Below are 20,787 nucleotides of genomic sequence, written 5' to 3'. Positions count from 1 at the left end.
AATTTTTTAAGTGTAAAACATTTAGTTCTTCCCCACCAATGAATAAACTTGTTTTTGATAAATTTATTCTTTTACTAATTCTTTCTCCCCTGAAGCAACAAATATTTCCTTTCTTCACCAGTACCAATAAGCAGCTCTCTGGGTTAGCAGTTGAGCTTATGTGATCATTCACTTCATATATTTTTTCTTCTTTTTTTTTTTTCTCCTTAAATTTGATAGACTTCCCTGATGTGGACCAGAAGAAATTTCATTCACAATTTCTTTCTGTGTCCTCTGTGAAGAGCATAGAGTAAACTTGATGTGGCTGACCAGGGAGTGTGAGCCTGACAAAGAACCTGCTGGGACTCAGCAAGCCCATGAAGGGAGGGTGGGGGACACTTCTATTGAGTCGTGTAGGAGCTTGGAATTCAATGAGAGATTCCAGGCTTATCTTTCTAGTACATCCGAACTTCTGAGTGGGAAACTAAATGTTTTGGCACACAAGTGATTTTTTTTTTTTTTTTTTTTTTTCATTTCAGCATATTATGGGGGTACAGATGTTTAGGTTACGTATGTTGCCCTTGCCCCCTCTCCCCCCAAGTCCGAGTTTCGAATATGTCCATCCTCTGGGTGGTGCGCATTGCACTCTTTGTGTATGCAAATATCCGTCCCCTCCTCCCTCCTCCCCCTCCCCCCTGCCCAACATCCAATAGATGTTATTCTTATATGTGCATTTATGTGTTGATCAGTTAATACCAATCAGCTTTAAGAAACAATGGTGATATAGCACCTCTTGTATACTCCTGGATAGAGCTGGAATGCATTCTACTAAGTGAGGTACCCCAAGAATGGAAAGACAAGCACCACGTGTACTCACCACAAGTGATGTTCTTGCTATTCCTTCATGTTATGGGCAGGACAGAAAAAAAGGGGACATGGTGCAGTGAAAAGATGATTGTAAAAATAATTTTCAAGGAATGATATGTGATTTTCTAGGCAATGGACCATGAAACTGAAATGTGAATGGAAGGAAAAAATATACAAATCAGTGTCAAAATATATAAAATCAAAAAAAGAGAGAGAAAAGAAAAGAAACGTAGAATAATTTTTTTAAGAAGAGTTAAGAGGAAAGAAATAAATTAAACCAAGAAAAGCACTGGATGAAGACAAAAGACTAAATAGGTTGGCTGCTTTTGTTGTCACTGCCACCATATACCACAGACTTTCCTGAAAGGAAAAATCATATGAGTCAGTCTTTCATCATACAAACCGCAATCCTGGCAAAGGAGCAAGATATAGCAGTGTTGGGGGAGCTTCAGTGAGTTGTACAATTAAATCAACAGCTATGAACACATCTGCTAAATTCAGAGGACACAAAAACATCTTTTGTTTTTATTCTGAGAAAGGCTTGCCTCCAATGGATAGACAAAGCAACAAAGGAACGACTACCCTGAATATAATAAAAAAGGAATCATAATAATAGTAGCAGCTATTATGTATTGACCTCTTGCTGCCTAGAAGATATTATGCTAACCACTTTGTGTATATTTTCTTTATTAATCCTCAAATTCCTCTATAAGCCAGGCACTAGTTAAATATATTTTACCCATGAAGAAATCAAGGCTCAAAAATGATAATTTAGGTTAGTTTACATACAGTGTTAGATCAAGGCTATGATCTCAGATCTACCTGACTTTTAAGTCTGTGTTCTTAACCATTGTGCTGCACCAAACAGGGAGAAAAGGTGTTAAATAGTGTGAGAACAGAAAGAACAGTTGGAAGAAAGTGGCAATATTATTCTAGAATTTGTTCTGGCCAAGGAACACAATAATGAGCATATTATCCAACATAGAAAGGCGAACTTGATCCTCTTTGGAAGAGGTAGCTTAGTGAAGAGAGGTAAAACCACCCAATACACATGGTTTTAACTTAATATAAGCATCATCCTATATTTATAGATAAATTTAAAGGAAAAATGGACTGTTTACAGTGGGAATAAAAATGCTTTATAATAGCACAGGCCCATCTCAAGCAAACTGTTATGTATCCACAATTCCGATTTTCACATAAAATAGTAGATATTTTGGGTACCTACACAGCATGCACCATACTCCCATCTTTTCCCAAGGTTTTGTAGACAATTTGGTTAGAACTGACCGGCCTCAGTTCCAAGAATGGGCTATAATTGGAATAAGTAAATTAGAGGAATTCCACTATCCTCACCTCAGTGATTGACTCATGGCAGAGCATGTGATCCAAATTGGTCCAACCAGTATAAAAGCAAGGATTTGTGTTTGGGAATTTAGAGGGAGAGAAGAGTTCTTTTTCCCTGGACAGTCTGGTGAATGACAGTGAGACCTTGAACACCAGCAGCCATTTTGCTACCATGAGTAAAGCCAAATCAAGGATGAAGTTGACACAAGACAGAGGACAGAGTTGGGAGAACTGCAGGATCAGTAGTCTTGATCAAATCATTTCTGAATCATGTACTTCCTCCTAACTTTTGTAGTTACCTACGCCAACAAACTGTCTTTGTTTAAACCAGTTAAAATGTTTTTGTTTTTGTTAAATCAGTCCAATGAACCAATATATAGTGTAAAGAAATCAAACTTAATACCATTCTACATGTTGAAAAATCAACTTTGTATTCCACAATGCCAACTCTTCCACCTTGGGTTGATATTCCCACTTGAATATTTGTTTCCTAGGAAATAATAATTGGATACTTCCTACCACACAAAGTGGTGGTTGTATCAGCCTTTAAATTTCAGACATTCTAGCTAAGAATAGGTTGTATGTAGACAGGATGTCTAGTAGATGTCTCAAACTTAACATGTATAAAAATGAATTCCTGATCTTCCCCACTTCACATCTCAATTGTTGGCAAGTACACCTTTCCAATTGCTCATGTGCTGCTACTCTCCCAAACCTTCTTCCTATTTCAGTCATACTGGCCTCCTCCCTGCTCTTGAATAGGGCAGGCATTCACCACCTTAGCATCTTTCCACTGGCTGTTTCATTTCTCTGATATTTACCTACTTAATTCACTTTCTTGCTTTAAGTATTTTCTCAGATGTCATCTTCTCCATGAGGACTGCTCTGTCCACGCTATTTAAAATTGTTTCTACCTCATACACATACACACTCCCAACCCTCTTTCTCCCTCTATCCTTTCCCATATGATTCAACACTTTTGAATATACTATTTGCTTTATACTGTTAGCTTTATTGAATGTTTTCCATCTCCTGCCATTAGAATGTAAGATCCACGAGGTATGCATTTTTGTCTTTGTCTTAGCTGATGTATCCCAAGTGATAGAATGTAAATCTTTGTTGAATGAATGAAAGAATCACTCTGCCCCCAGCAACCTGGTATAGCTATCTAGTCCTAAGAAATGTTGGGTACATCAAGCTATCAATTAAAGATCTTCCCACTTAAACTGATTTGGGATGGTTTCCTGCCATCCCCAAAAGAACCAGATTTAAGCTTAGAGATACCAAACTCCTCTAACCAGACACATGGAGAATTGGATGACTAAGTACCCTCATAAGTTAGTCCCTGAGGCAGGTTAACCCATATGCCCATCTTCTCTGATTCTAGTGTGTTCTCCCTTCACTTTGAGTTTGCTGTAGCAAATACTTTAGGCTTTACTGTATGAGTCTCATAGATTATGCTAGTATACAACAAATACTGAGTAACGTATGGGGTCATCCTGGACAAGAAGTCATTGTCATACCATAAAGTGTTTCCAAATCAACACTGTTTGATATGATATTAAACAAATGATCTATTCATTAATTCACTCAATCTTTCATTTGCTCATTCAAGAAGTATTTTTTTCAGTGCATGAATGAGAGTGCTAAATTATATGATAAATGAAACAAAATATCTGGCTTCAATGATTATGATAAAGTGCTTTGTATCTTGATAAAACTAGCTAAAGCATACTTTCTAAAGAAGAATAGTTCATTCATCCTGTGGACATGTTTCAAGAGAAAAATCTAAGAGGTATGAAGAAAGTCTTGAATGATGAGTAGGAATTAGAGCATAAAGTAGGAAGAACTGCAAACTGAAGGAAGAACACAAAGCATAAAAGTATTAGGGGAAATAGTGTGTGTTCAGGAAGCTGCAACTTGTTTTGTAAGACTGGAGGGAAGAAGGGAGTGTGTGTTTCTGTGCTTGTGGGGGTGCGTTTGTGTGTAATAGAGTGGCTGCCTCTAGAAACATAGCATAGGTCTGATAACGAAGGCTTTTGACTAATATTTTAAGGAATTTGATCTGTCTTTTGAAAATGGTAGCCACTGAAGGGTTTTAAACAGTGGAGTTACAGAATTATCTGCAGATTTTAGAATACCATCTGAATGCAATTCTGAAGAATGTATAGGAAGGGAAGAAAACTGCTGCCAAGGAGAGCAGCTGGGAAGGAACCAACAGAGCAAGATACGATGTGGACTAAAGCAGGGCAGTGGCAATAGAAATGGCCATGAAGGGATGGATTCTGGGAGCATTTGCCAATTAGCTCTTGGTAACCAACAAGATGACAGAACAAGAGATGCTCTAAAATGCTCCCTAGATATCTGCATCCAAGGGCAGGTTGCCTATAGGAAGAGGAGTAAGTGTAGGATAATGTATGGCACCAGCACGGTAGAACAAAAGGTGTGTTCAAAGATGGTTGCTTTGTTCTGTTTTGGGCATGTTACCTTTGAGAAATTTGTGGACTATCCAGTATGAGATGTCGAGCAGTAAGTTTCAATTAAGGTTTGGAGATAAGGGTAGGATTTAAGTTTTTAGAACACATCAGAATAAGTGGTAGGTAGGACCATAGGCTTCAAAGAAATAATCCAGAGGGAATGCCTAAAGTGAGACTAAGAAAAAGCCAAGGAGGCCACCAGAGCTAGAAGGACTCACATGGGGAAGTGAAGGCAGTGACCCAAAAGGCAAGACAGAGTAAAACCTGGAAGCCTCATAAAGACAGAAAAAGTAGTGAAGTGACGAAAGCTTTATTTATCTCTAGATCTTACACATGCCATCCTAGAACTGAAATTTCTGTGAATGCTAATTAAAAGTATTTTCACCATAACATGTCCACTCCACACAGAGGAGAAATTGCCCCTTTTGTTCTGAAGTATCTGGTCCATGGCAAGAAGGTTCCTTTCAGTTTTCCATGGTGTAAACTGCCCACCTATGTTGGCTGCGACGGTAGTCGATCTTTAGGTCCTGTTACAATCCTTCCTGATCTGCTGGTTCCTGCCACCTTGGCCAGCTACACTTGTGCTTTCACTGTCCCACACTCCATCACTGCCAGACCTTAGTCCGTCACTTACCCGATTTCTATTGAATAGCTGTTTTGGATAACTTTTTAGGGGCCCGATTATTTATTCATCCCAGATCTCTATTTTAACAATTACCAGAAGTGATTTTTATGATCAATTAGTTTTAGAAAATTTTGTCCCAAGTAAGCGATTCTTTAAACTACAATGTTCTTAAGAACCATTTGGGGGCTATTACTAATGTGTTTCAACTCCAACCATTCTAATTAAGTGCAGTCTCTGAGAAACATTGGCCCATAGGCTGTAATCCCTGCTCTCCCCTTGCCATCAAAGGACTTTCAAACTCTGGTTGGAGCCTCTTTCACTAGCCTCATTGCCAGGCATACTTCCCCAAATCGCCCACCCTGATCAGCAAAGTCAATGGATCACCTGTAGCAGAATTATGTGGGAATCAGATTCCTGGACCTACTCAAGAACTGAATTGGAAACCCGGGAATTTCCATTTTAAAACAAACCCCTAAGTGATTTGAATGTTAAAGAGCCCAGCCCTCGTAGTTCAAAATGTGGATCAGTGGCGGTTTTCAAGCAGGTTGAAGGTGCATAACAATCTCCGAAGCTTGATCAGAATGAGCAGGACTCCAGCTTTTCCATTGTATCTTTGGAGATGTGAAATTGAGATGCATAGTTTAAGAAAGTTTTTCCAGAAGATTCAGATAATCCCAGATATTCTCCCTTTCTCTTTCTTTCTCCCACCTGTCTATCTGTTATCCACCTGAAATTGTCCATCAAATTTATATTCTCAGATCATATATCAACTCATCTATAAAGATGTCTCCATAGCCACATTCAAGCAAGATTAACTGCTCTCATAACTGTACTCAAATACTTATTAGATATTTATAATACCAAATTCCCTACTTTGAATTATAGTCAGTGGCCTCTGTGTCTTCCCTGTCTACTAAATCGTAAGTTCCTCAAAAGAAGGTGCTGTGTCTTCTTCATCTTTGTTATGTCCAGAGCTTGTTTGATAAACTGTTAAAATAATTAAGAATTATATGTTTTATAAACACAGTAAAACAAATCCCTCTGAAATAGTAATAGAGAAGTGAGTGAGACAAGTTCTAGTGTTGCAATATTGACCCTCTCTTCAGCAAACTCTGTGTGGCCAGATGCAAAGTAGTTCTATCCACGTTTTCTGAAATTTCTCACTGTGAGTATCAGTGTAGTGACTACCATCTCCACTGTGGAAAACTTTATGCTGAATTCCATTACTTTCCTTGAAATTAAAAAGGTGTATTAAGGGACAAAGTTAGATTGTCTTTATATATTAAATGCTCCTTCCTGCAAAAAGATTACATATCCCCAATTACTGGAACTTAAGCACAGCCATGTGACATTCTAGTGGCCAATCACTATGAACAGAAGTGCAGTACACTTCTTCAGAGGAGAAGATCTAGAAGCCAGCAGATGGTGATCAAATTACTTTTCCCTGTGTCATAACAACCATCAATGTTCTGGCTTGAGACTATACCACTAGAAGGAAGACTAAAACATGATGGCAGCTGACCCATGGTGGATATGTAGAGAAAGAATGAAATAAACTGTGTTTTTGCAAACTGCTCAGCATAGTTTGGTACATCTGGACTGATAAAAGTGCTCTTGTGAGCATTTGGACCCTGGAATAACCATAAGCATCTTAGAGTTTACTAAGTAGATATGACAATATTCTTGAACATGGAAAACTCAACTATTAGGTTTGCTATGGTAAATTCAAAAATTTTTTGAGCTTTTTTGGGGGAGGGGAGAGTTACTTAGATATGTGTGTATTGTATGCATGTGTGTGTGTATGTGTGTGTGTGTGCAGGGGCTTAGCTGTTATAGTTACTGGGGGACCTTTGGCATGTAGTGTTTAGGTGCTACAGATGCAATACATCCTACAAAGCAGAAGAGAGGTCTGCCCAAGAAGAATTGCCCAGGCCAAATGCCCATTGCTCTGGTGGACGGACAATGGACTGTGCAAACTAGTGAAAAACATGCAGATTCAATAGTTGTGCTCATAGTGGATGTATCAAAAGTGTGTACTGGAATTTGAACCTTAATTCAAATACGTTAATGAATCTATCAGTTTGTCAAAAATACTCTCATGTTTTTGCCAAACCCTTATTCAGAAAGTCATTACATTTCTGATTTTATGGTACATTCTCAAGCCAATTCTTTAATCAAAGGGTGATATTTGAAGACTTTTGTCCTGACATATAGTGTCTTCCCCCCATTTAGATTTTAATTGTTACTAATGTAGGTGTAAATTTATTTATATCCAGTTTTTCCAATTGTGTGTTTTTCTGCCACTTAGGAAATATCGATTCTCATTTAATACTAACTTTAACAGATGTTATACACCTGCAGACTGACTTTATAGCTTCTTTCCCTTTTGTTTAACAATACCATACGTGTTTTGATCTTTCATCATAAGCTAATCCTGCCGCTTCATCATTCTTGTTGCTATGCTCTGATTTTCCTCTGTACCTTCTTGTTATTCTAGAAAGAAATGTTTCTAAAAAGAATAAATTCTGTCTTCCAGAAGGGAATTTAATATTATATTCAGAAACTGATAAATCTTTTTCAATCTCATCTAATAGCTCAAACATCACGTTATATCTCTTGGGTGATACCTGACATTATAAATTCATATGAAAGTTGTCGTTTCCTGTCAATCTGTTGCATGTTTGCACATCGCTGCTGCATGCTTCTCTCCCTTGTAAGTTACTCTTGTGCTTTACGCTTAATATATGCATTTCTCACTTGTGCCAGGGTGTTGGTATAATTTTACTGGCCTAACTGCTTTTAGCAGCACCTCCCAATTTAGTATCAACTGTGAATTTTGTTGGAATACTTCTACTCCCTTCTATTTATTTAATTAGGTGTCATATTTAACTTGCACCTTCTGAGCAGTATCTAACATGAAGTATCCACACACTCTAGTGAAATCTAGGTATCCTCAACACGACAATGTCAGGCAACCAAGAAACCCTGTGTTATCTTTTCTATGGCTCTTTAGTATCAGACCAGACAGATTGGATGATAAAGAATTGGCTTGTCCTGAGACACAGAAAAAGATCAAATAAATGCATTCATGACAGAATTTTACAGCATGAAGTGAATTAAATGATCTAGTGATATAAGTAACTACTTTCAAAAGCAGCAAAAATCTTTGAAGCCAAATCTATTTTACTCTTTCCCTAAATCTGAATTGATTGTATATATTGTCTGAAGTCATGGGGTGCATGCTGAGCCCTTTATTCCATTTCTTTTTATCAAGCCCAAGAAAGCTGTGTGAATGTTAATATGTTCTGAATAAATCCTGTGATCACTGTAGCACCTTATAATGATGTGTTCCCAAGAAGCCATATCACAGTTGATTATTACTTCTCTTTCTTTACAATCCTTCATTTAATTTCCATTCCCTACCCCAGTGTTAATATTCTTGACTATTTGAATTCATTTTAGAGTTCATGAGATGCTGTATCAAATGTTTTGCTAAAATCCAAACGTATTACATCTCTCACATTGCAGTCATCCACTAACCTCGTAATTCGATAATAAAAAAAAAGCAATCAGATTTGTTTGGCATGATTTGTTCTTTGTAAATCCATGCTGCTTATTGCTCAATGGTGCTTAAGTGATAAGTAGTGCTCAACGCAAATTTCCTCATCTAACTTCGCATTTTAGCTCAAAAAAGCCTATAATGTTTTTGTTCATAGATTTCCTCCTGGAGCAGGTCTAGTTTCTAGGCCCTAAACAGCAGAGTACAGAAAAAGCATACTAGCTTTATTACAGTCCCATTTTTTTCTTTTATATTACTCCTTTTCCTATTTGTTATACCTACATTTTCTTTTTCCAATTTTAATTAAATTTATTACATGATTATTCCCTTTATTATTATTTTCCTATAACATTTTTTAAATAAAAGCGTTGATTAGTGAAGGGACAAGAAGACTATCAGAATAAAATTCATTTCTAGCATTTTCATTGAGAATAAAGACCAATGCTTTGGTTATAGTTATACAAATTTCTTTCTCTATATTAGTCATATAATATAAGAAAGATATAATTGCAATTTATCTCTTATGCCTGAATCTCGCATATAATGCATGGTTATCATTTCATTTTTATGGATTCTTTCACTTTCACTTGACCATAATTTAAGAATCTGTCATAGGTTGAATTATGTTCCCCCAAAAAAGATAGGATGGACTCCTAACCCCAGCACTTCAGAATGTGACCTTATTTTAAGATGGAGTCTTTACAGAGGTAAGTTAAAATGGGGTCATTAGGGTAGGCCCAAATTCCAGTATAACTGGTGTCTTTCTAAGGGAGAAATTTGGACAGAGACACAAATGCATAAAAATAAGACCATGAGCAGAGAGACAGAGAGAATATAGCTATTTATAAGTTAAATAAAGAGTCTGGAACACATCCTGCCCTCAGAAGCTACTACCCTTGCCAACACCTTGATTTTGGATTTCTCTCAACTGGGCTCTGCATCTTGAGTAAATGATGCAAGAATGGAAAGATAGTTGGTGATCATTGACTTCAGCAACAATGACCTGAATTTGGGATATGATAATTTTCTGCTATTAGGAATTTTTTTAGCTAAGTTCTTTACAGTTGCTATTAGTTTTGCTATCTACTCACTATGCTTCATGCTACATTCATTTTCATAAGGACATATCTAAAATTCATAACCTTAAAATCTACCCAGTTCAGACTTATACAAACCTAGATCCATATGTCCTTAATTTCTATAAATTTCCACCATTCATGATTGAGAAAATGTAAGATGTGGGAATGTAAAAAAAAATAAAACTCATGATAGCTATTGAGGGCCACCACAGATATAAAGGTGAAAAAAAGGTTAATTATGTCAGGTTCAGAAGTTTCCTCGTTAGGAATATTTATTCTGGAGACGTGGTATGATAGATAATTCGATCATAAACATTTCTCCTGGGAGGCAACCCAAGGAGAGCATTTCAATGTAGGGTGCAAGTAAAAAGTGAATTTATTTTCCAAACTTTGATAATAAAAGTATGAATAATATGCTGGGACAATAGGTGTAAGCAGGGACTGTCCCAGGCAAACAGAGACTGTCTTAGACAAACTGTAGTAGTTAGGCAGGTACCAAGTTATGAGCTTCCTCCTGCAAAATAGTCACAGCCATGGACTAGTAGATCAAGGACTGGAATCACTCAGTGTTAGAAACATCCTGTGATTCATCTCTACTGCTCTTCCTGAGCATTAATGGTAGGCGCGGGACAGGTGGCAGGTTGTCAGGGTGCGTACCATAGCATTTACCAAATGGAGCCTCTTGGCTTTGAAAATCTCCTAACCAGTTAGTTATTTTTTTGCTTGGAATTAGCTAACACTAGCTAATGCAATGAGGATTCCTAGTCACAACGCAATGAGAATTCCTCCTATGTAAATGTGCACAGCAAGTGGGCATTTGATAAATGCTTTTCATCAACATACTCAGGATCAAGGCAGTTGGAAGTCAATGATTCAGCAGTCTGCCCTGCCTTGATTTTTAGTTAAATTTTGAACATTTTACTGAATTATGTGCCATATAGACTTATACTTAGCAATTTATTAAATGCTTCATTTTATAGCAACAGACATGATTGAACTTAAACACTCATGTGGCATAAAAGTATCCAGGCTTCCCATAGGCATCAGAAATCTTCAGGATACTTCTTTACTGTACTCCTTTTACATGGGGCCTAAACTATGTTATTTGGTATTAAATGAGATACCCCATTATATAATCATCCAAGTGTGCATTAGATCTATGTGAGTTTGTCTTGTCTGAAGACAAGAATCTCTTTTTATAAATCTATTGTGTCCTCCATAGAGTCTACCTATGAGGCGGAGCCCTTAATCTAAACCCAAAAAATATACAATCAACTGATACTATAGCAATGATTCATAGCTGAGGATTTTGAAGGATTGAATAAATGGATTTCCCAACACAGAACAAATTGAAATGAATAATCTAGAGTCTGTTCTAGTATGGGTGAATTAATATCTACTCAGTGACTGAATCAGCACACAATGTTTTTCTCCTTTAGGATCTAAATTATCCCAATGTTTATTTTCATATTTTTCCTTGTTTTGGTATTAGAAATACTGCCTCAGGGTTTCTACATTAATCAAAATTCTTGTAAAAATAAGCAAACTGTAAATTCAGGGGAAGAAGGCTTTTTCATTTGATTCTATTTCATAATCTTCTTGATACTGAATTTCAGAGGTAAGCATGTCAAATAATTTGAATAAAAATTTTATGAGTTATTTGTAATATTTACCATTTACACCTGCAAATCAAGCTCTTCATAAAGCAAACAAGTCAGAAATAATAAAAAAATTGAAATGTACCCCATTTGGGCTTGATATTACAACTGTCCCTCAGTATATATGGGGGTGGGCATGGCTCTAGAACGCCCACATGCACCCAAATCTGGGCATATTTAAGTCTTGAGTCCAGTCAGCCTTGCAAAACCCTCATATGTGAAAAGGTAACCCTCCATATTTGATCCACGTTCAGTTGAATCCATGCAGCTCAAATTCATATTGTTCAAAGCTCAACTGTACATATTTGAGGAAAAATTTAAGCATAATTATAAAATCTTATCTCTTAGATTCTTTTAGAGATAGAATTTTAAATAAAAGATTTAATTCAATAAAATCCCCAAAGTTTAATCCAAAGTGAGTGATCCTAAACAAGGAACCTCACTCTAAATGTGATTAAATATCATATTTCAAGAAACAGAAAGAAATAGAATTTCGTTTGAAAGGAATCTATAAGATTTGAAAAGTCACAAAAATATATTCAATTTAAGAAGAAGTTCTTAGTGTGTAAACCAAAAATATGGTGAGGGGTTAGTGGAGAGAGGTTCAATTTACCTTGTTAGCCTAATTTCACATAAATACTGTTATTAGATCTAACATGTTTCTGTGTTGAAATTATTTTCTAAAAAAAAAGTTATCTGAAATTATCACTGTCCTAAAAAGTTTAATCATAATCTATAGCTTCCATATGTTTGTGTTTTTATGATATGTTAATCAATCTGTCAGTTCAAATTAAACAGACATGAGTACAAAATATTGGTTTGTTGTTGTTCGATATGATTTGTTTTAAGGGGCTGTTTCTATATGTTAAAGTATAATTTAAAAAACCAAGTGATTTCAAAATATACAATAAGGTGGTTATCTAAATTAACAACTGAGTAATAATTACTGAAATTATGTAAAATAGAGTTTTACACAATAGTGTTCATATACAATGTTAATCTTTTTCTCTTTAATAAAGCTATTAAATTACAATATAAAATCAAGGCCTTGATAAAATCTTAGTAAAGGAATTATAATTAATTTAAATTATTAGACTAAAATTGTATTTTTACATTTCTAATTGTAAAATGTATAATAAAATATCTTCTGGATTATTTTTAATAATGCTTTAAGAATAAAAAAATGTAAATGTTTTGAAACTAGATAGTGGTGATCGTCATACAACACCGTGAATGTAATTAATAACACTGAATTATATACTTAAAAATGGTCAAAATGGTAAGTTTTATGTTATCTGTATTTTACCTCAATCTTTTTAAAAGTCTAGAAAATTAGAGGAGTTGATATCGTCGAATATTTTTAACAGTAAAATATGTTTGTGGTCATTGAAATAGTGTAGCATTTTGCAGTGTAAAAAGTAATGTCACATGCATAATCTTGTTTTTTTTCTTCCCGCCCACCCTGCCAATTAAATTCACATTAAACTTTCCATAGGACAAATAGTTTTACTGGTTATTTTAAAAATTAAAATGTTTATAAGAATTTCATATTTCCCTTTTGTGGAAATTAAGATTTCTTATACAATGGTTTCTATGATTTTTGTTGTACTTTCTGCTTTAAAAACCAATTTTTCCTTCTTCTGAATCACGTGACTTTGAATCTCATATGCTTTAAAAGTTTTCTCAGAACTCTTATTACTGTCAGACATCATGTCTAATAGTGTAAATCATGGGGATAACATTTATAACTTTCCAAAGAATTTGATGACTATATGTTTCTTTTGGGATCATTAAGCTGTACACTTTTCCAGTGGAAAATAACAAAGAGGTACTTCAATCAGTTTGATTTCTAAATGCTTAAAAAGTCTTAAAAAACCAAACCAACAAACAAAAAAACAGCCCAAACTCGTTTGTTGTTGCTGTTGGTTAAATGGTATTCGATTTCCTTTTTAGATTTGTCTGTAAGGAATATTCAAAAATGGTAAAAAAAATTTTTTTCAAATCACTGTGTTTCAGCAAAATATGTCATGTTATAGACATTTTTGTCATTACAAATTAAATCAGGAAAGTAGTGAGGTCCAAGTTTATATGAAAAAGTAGGGTTTATGAATTTGCCTGTGATCACATGACATCTTGACACTTTGGTTTTGCCATTAGCCTCAGCTTCTCATGGGACGAAGCCAAGCAATGTTGGAGGCAGTGACATAAGTCAGGTATCCATCCTGTCTGGCACATGAGAGGCACTGAAATAATTTAGGTAGTTCCCTTCTCAAAAATTCTCCCTGATACATTTATTAAAGTGATTATGTGAAATAAAGTATTTAAAGAGATTGGAAGAAGATTTATCAGGTGTCCTGGTACCTAAGTTAGCCAGCAAGAGAATAATATGTGGAAATGATAGAAGTAGTACGAAGAGATTACTCAAGTGCCTTGGTCATAAACTATTAAAAATGACAAAATGATTAGATGGCAGTCAAAAATTTAGATGACATTTATCAGTTTTAGATGTGCCACCTTTCAGAGTGATCACGACAGTTCAATATTTTCAACTTCTGGGCTTTTATTTTAGGTTTAAATTTTGAGCATTTTTAATTTGCTATAATCACATGATTTTCATAGCATGTTTTCTCAAACTGTAAGTATAATTTTAATACAATCAAGTGAATTAAAACTTTCTTCCCCTTAGAAACATAAATATAATTTTAGTATGGAATTAAATAATATTAGACTCTATATGCAAAAGAACCTCCCTTACATATGAATTCATAAACCATAACCATTGTATATACACTTTTAATTGAACATTCTAAAATCATCGGTATTTCTACAAAGGCATCCACTAGTCTAATCAAATTCTCTTCTTAAACTATACTTTTCCGTAAATTGTTTTTTAAATGTGTTTTTCTGAGTCTTATGTTTAAAAAAAAAAAAATCAAGACCTAAAAGTACTAGTTGAGTTCTGAATAAATTGGGTCAAATTTTTTAGTATCATGTTCAACATTAATATTTTTTTAAAACTTGGCTTTTATATAATTCTTATCATAATTACTTAATATGTACATTTGCCTTTTTAATTTCTTCTCACCATTATTTTCACCCAAATCATATGTTTTTTATAACTTGCTCTCTTCTCCATACCAAATTGCGACTGGAAAATAGCTCACTCATTTCTTATATTTAAGCTTTAGTTTTCCTCTTTTACAATTCCAAGTAATAAACATGTAAATGGCCTTTTTCTCTATACTGTTTTCTCATTATAAGCTCTGAAAAGGCTGTATGATAGATAAAGTGACTCGCTTTAGAAACTCCTATGATCTGGCCAAATAACTATTTTAACATAACATCAGGCAATATATTTCTTTCCTTGTCATATAAAGGTAAGTTGACTCATTTTTAGAATTGTTCTTTTGAGTAAAAGAGACATATCCTATATAATATTATTCTTACCTAATAAAAAATAATCACTTGTAAATGTTAAGATCTCATAGTAACAACTCATCCTAACATGAAAGGAAATTTATTAAAAAAATATAATCTGGTTTAGACCACAGATTTAACTGTTTATTCTATTACTCTGTCATCACATCTTATTTTCCCCCCTCATTTCGTAGGATTTATCTGAGGGTGGGAGAAGGATTTAAATAATCTAAAGGCTTGATGTGATTACCAGATGCTTTAGTGGGATAGATGAACTTTAATACAGCGAACTTTCAAAACTATGCAGAATAAGGGGAGAATATCTCAGTGGTAAACAAAAACATTTCTCAGTACTTTCTAATCCTAGCTCCCTCGACAGAACTTTCCTGTCCAAGGGCAAATCAGTTAGCATTTTTGCTACACAATGTCTTCATCTGTGTGGCAGTCTGAATAACAGCCCTGCCTGCCATCCCCTTACCCCACCTCTCCATATTCATGTCCTAATCCTGGAAACTTGTGAATAATGTATCTGTCAAAAGGGATGTGGCACATGTGATTCAATTAGGGATCTTGAGGTGGAGAGATTATCCCAGATTATTTGAGTTATAACCTAAATGTAATCACAGGTGTCTTTATAAGAGGCTGGCAGAAGGAGATCTGACTGTAGAAGAGGACAGGAGGTTGTGATCGTGGAAGCAGAGGTCGAAGTGAAGCCAGGAACCAGGGAATGCTGGTAGCCTCCATAAGTGGAAGAAGCAAGAATCTCCCCTGGAGCATCCAGAAAAAAGTAGACCTATGGACATCTTGGTTTTAGCTCCTTAAGTCTCATTTTGGCTTTCTGACCTCCAGAACTATGAGAAGACAGATACGTGCTTTTTTTAAGTTACTGAAGTTGTGGTAATCTGTTACAGCATCTGTAGAAAACTAGACCTGCAAGATCCTTCTATGATTGGAGAAAAATCTGTACTGTCTGCTTTGGGGATTTTTATTTTGAAGCATTTATGGCTATAACTTAAAAAAATCATTTTTCACTAGTTATTTGGGATGTAACATTCTTTGCTGTAATTGATCTATTGGGTATCAGTAAGTTGTCATGCAGAGGCAGCAAACAGTACTGGAGATATTTCTTTTAGTTTCTTTTACCAAGTTGAAAGAAGATGTATCATTAATGAATGAAACGCATGATTTCTATGTTTGAGTTGCCAATTCATTTAGAAATTCAAAACACAAGAATCTTGCAGAAATCAGCTGCCAGATTTATTAATCTACCTGAAAATAAAAACATAAAAACACAACCAAACAAAAAGTGGAATAAAAACAATTAAAAAAAAAAAAAACTTCAGATACATTTTTCAAAAGAGTTTATAATGCAATATTCTGAACCCTTCTGTATTGGAAATATACTTAATGTTGGCCAATTACTTATTTAGTTTAGTGAGTCACTACCTTAAACAGCAAAATATATAGTTTAAACATTATATAGTTAGTATCATTTCTGCCTTTGCTCTATTAAGATAACTCATGACCCAATTCTTCCTCACTGACTGACTTGAACTAGTATATTTAAAAGAAGAAAAGAAAAAAGGAAAAAAAGGAAAAAGACAAAAAAAAAAAAGAAAGAAAGAAAAATCCTCAATACAGTTTTCATTTAGAACACATTTTAAAGACCCAATTAAAATTTCTCCTTCAATGTTAACAAATAATCATATATCTCAATTCTCTTTCCAATAAAACTTTCACCCAGTATTTTAACATCTGTTTTCATTCTAAGTGCTGTAAATGGCCACATGAGCATAGTGGGGAAAAAAAGTTCTGATTTTTAAGGCATACTTATTAGCCCATAAAGGACCAAATTATATATGACGTATATGTAGAACAATCATTGAAATCACAGATTACATACATATTTTGAAATTAGAGTATGTTTTGATTGTAGGATTAAATGTGAATAAGTATTGATTTTGGTATATGGATTTTTCAATAACTGTTCAATTTAGAGAAATGAGCTGTGACCTGTGTAGTCTTGGAAAATGGGTAGCTGCAGGGGATCATCTTTAAGAAATCCTTCCTGTGCTCATCATGAAATGCTTTTATAGGTTTATTTTGTCTTTATGTTTAGGATTTTTTAAAACATTTTGCTAGACTCTTAAAAAAAGGTTGTTTCTCTAGGTTATTGATAGATTGAACAAAACTCATGTTCCTTGCCTGGCTTGAATCTTTCTAACAAGCTATTTAGATACTATAATACCATTTAATTACGGTTTTTTCAAAGTGAATAGAACAACATATCCTGCTTTCAATATTTTCTCCATATGCAAAACAAAAACAAAACAAAAAAACTTTGAAACTTTAAATCTTTAAATCTTCTTTCAAACAATCCAATCACATTTACAGGAGCGTCCAAAACGAGATGTTGGATAGTATCAGTGCCAGCACTATGTCATACAGCAACTTCCTCAAATTCTTTGACAGTTTGTAAATAATTTTCCATTTCACCAAAAGTTACAAAAGTTTCCACAGTTTCCCTTAGCAAGCTGAAGCTTACTCTTCATTTGCCAATGTGCATAAAAGCTGTTTAGAGCATAGCATGGCATAAGCTATTTTTTAAGCAATAAATGGTTCGAGTCATCTATTTTGTCCTGAAATGCTATCTGTAGTTAACTGCATTGCTTATAAATGGTCATAGTAAATTCAGCATGAAAGAGAATATTACAGAAAAGACAGCAGCAGAAGCATTAGCATTATCTAATATTTATATATGTTATCAACATAACACAGCAGTAAAAGGTTTAAATGCATACCGATGGGTACCATGTCTAAAAATTACTATAGTACCTATTTAGTGTATTGGATATTTTTCTTAAAGAGTGCTTGCTGTAACTAGGACAGCATAATATGTGATTTAGTACAGTTAATTCTTATTGATTAAATAATGTATTTATGTACTGAAGGAAGTGAAAAGGAGACAAATATTTTTTGCTTCATTGTGATCCCAGATTTAACGTTTAAGTGAATATTCCAAAGGACCATGACATGTCATTATTTAACTGAAATGGGCTTCAAAATACTTAAAAGACAGTATGATTTGTATCTAAACAGCAAGGTGGCACCAGATACATGTAATGCTACTGGCCTGTGACTCAGTTTGGAGCCAGAGTCCAAAATTGTGCCCCTCATTTACAGTCATGGTGATTATTCAACTTCAGAGAGAAATACCCATTTTATGGTTATCCTCTGTGAGTCATATATAAAGCAAAACAAAATAAAACAAACAAAAAAACGGCAAATGCAATTGCTAAATACCTTTTTACAAGAGGTGCAAAAACAGTCATTTCTAACAATTAAACTGCCATTTACAGTAGATTGGGTTTTCTTTGTACACCTGCAGAGACTCAGAAACGATGGGGGAAAATGCCCAAGGCAAATAGTCTCCAAGCAGCGGATATTTACACAATGTGAAATTAACTGTACCATAGATACCAAGAGAAAATAAACATTATCTTATGTTGTTATGAAATCAAATAGACATGATATAGCTTCATCATACTTAAAACCTGTAGGACCCCATCCCAAGCCTAAGTAAAAAGTAATCCCTAAATCCCTCTGCCCACTCACCCATTATCTTCCTGTTGCACAGAATAAATGTTTAGGTTACTCCCACCCACCCTCAAATAAAGTGCGCAGTCCATGGCAGACCATAGAATAATGCAACAGGAAAAGCCCCTTTTTGTGTGTTATTATTTAAAAATAAAATACAAACGACAAAAATAAAACAAAGATTGAAGAGAATTCAGCAATTCTCTGTATCTTGCAGAAAAAGGAAAAGCCCGGGGGACGCCCTGCTTGACTGTCACTTGTGTTAATACACGTAGCCTTCGTTGTAGGGGTGGGGGTTGCAGCAGCCCCCTTCCGGCATGTAGGCCATGCTCTCATCAAAGTGAGACAGAGGCACCGTGTCCTCCTCATTGATGTGACGTTCCATGTCCGTCTTCAGCAGCGGGCGCTGATTATCTGGAAAGGCCATGGAGAAAAGGGCTTCTGGATCACACACAAATTTGTAGACATATCTCTCTCCAGCCACCTGACAATAATGCGGCAGAGATGGGGAAAGGCAGGGAAGGAAAAAACAAAAACATGGTTTACTACGCCTTTCTGGTATACTGTTATCTAATGGATAACAACAAAATCAGCTAAGCTTTATAATAGCACATGCGTATATTTAAAAAAAAAGTCCTTACATTGTGGAATATGGGTCAATTAAGGGAAATGCAAAATGTTAACCTTGGGTAATAATTAATTCATTTCAGATACAGCTGGAAAGCTCAGAAGTCTGCTTGGTTTAATATAAAGATAAACTTACATTGTTATTCTGAAAAAAAAAAACTGGATACTTTAATGCACACATTTCACACTGAAATTTTTTTCTCTGTTTTGAAAGGTAATATCTATACTTGTAAAAATCCTGTACCTTTAAGGTGTAGTGTCTCCCTCCTAAAATTACGTTTCTGAAATGGTAGAAAAACTAAACTCACAAACCTTAAAAGAAAAATGTGCTTTGTTCTAAGACCAGACTAGTAATTCACTGATTCACAGAGTAAACTATTTTTTTTTTTTTGGCACTGTGTATTCTCACCTAAAAAAGATACATAGCCTTATTTAAATGAAAGATGGATCAAGAGGAGAGCATCCTGGGTCCATCACTTTTAAAAATGAAGACATGATACATTAGACAGAAGTTAAGGATGTGTATAGAGTGTCAAATTGAAGTAAGAGGTGTAAAAAAGTGAAAGGAATTTAAAATACACAATGCATAGGGAGGAAATAAGAAAGAGAAATGTGACAACCGCCTGAAATAAAGGGGAAGTAGTATAATTTGTTGAGAATGACATACCCCAAATTTAAATTCTGAAGAGTGATGCTTCTCTAGAAAATTATAAACAATTGAGTGAGACAAATATGCCTTCCGGTAATAGACAACGCTGAGACCCTCAAAACCAAAGCGGGGTGGGGCGGTTGGTGGACGAATAGAGTCTTTGTATTAACTTTGATAGTCGCTTTGTAGTGTGTGCAGAGTTTGGGAATTCTAAAAGGCTAAAAATTATTCAACACCTCCTGTTCCCTTGTATCAAAAAGATATTGCTAGTTGATTTGTGACGTGGGGGGAACAGTGTGTTCATGCTTTATAAAGTATCTATATATGTTAGGGGAAAAGAAAGAACTACCAAAGAGCACTGCTGCTCTGGACTCAAATTTAGAACATTTTGTGCCCTGAATTTAAGCAAGAAGAATCACATTAGAAAATTCAAATAATCTGAATATTCCTAGCTTTGAAAGAGTCGAGTAGTTTTTATGAATATAGACACATTTCTTAAACTACTCCTCAGTTCCCTTTTTTTTTGTGAAATGGAGACAGAAATGGTTCCTTGGCAAGCCTGGTGTGAGGTTGATATGGAAAGTCTCTAGCACAGTGTACGGCAATCAGAGAAGCCTGACGTAGGGTTTATTTACTTTAGCCCTTCAGACGAAGGAAACTAAGTTCTTAAAGGTGAAATGGTGAAATGACCATAAAAATAAAAATAAGCAATATCAGAAATAAAGCTGAGGTAATACATTCTGCTTTTCCTTTATTTTTTTTCTGTTCAACGTATTTTGAGAAAAAAAATAAAATAAGTGGCCTGCATACGTCTGAGCTTTTTATAACCTGCTTTGTTTTGTTTGGGGCTGCTAAGGAAGAGATACTTGCTTTAAGCACAGAACCTTTTTTGTCCAACCTGTTGCT

At 35.0% G+C, this 20,787-nt stretch overlaps 1 protein-coding gene across 6 annotated transcripts in view; it reads right to left on the bottom strand.

The window, feature by feature from the left end:
* Positions 1-14,141: 14,141 nt before the first annotated feature.
* Positions 14,142-20,787, bottom strand: part of ETV1 (ets variant 1) — a 133,992-nt gene continuing 127,346 nt past the window's right edge. For 5 of the 6 annotated variants that reach the window (XM_012650280.1, XM_012650282.1, XM_012650283.1 and 2 more), the window contains one exon: positions 18,852-19,089. In XM_012650280.1, coding sequence (XP_012505734.1) covers positions 18,868-19,089 — 222 coding nt within the window. In that variant the 3' untranslated portion in view covers positions 18,852-18,867. Of the gene's footprint in view, positions 19,090-20,787 lie in introns of all 6 variants that reach the window. The other variant, XM_012650281.1, reaches the window with a different exon arrangement.

Source organism: Propithecus coquereli, unplaced genomic scaffold (genome assembly GCF_000956105.1).
Source record: "Propithecus coquereli isolate 6110/MARCELLA unplaced genomic scaffold, Pcoq_1.0 Scaffold318, whole genome shotgun sequence".
NCBI classification, from domain to species: Eukaryota; Metazoa; Chordata; class Mammalia; order Primates; family Indriidae; genus Propithecus; species Propithecus coquereli.
Note: the sequence above shows the minus strand (reverse complement) of the source record. Positions and strands in the feature narration are given on the sequence as shown.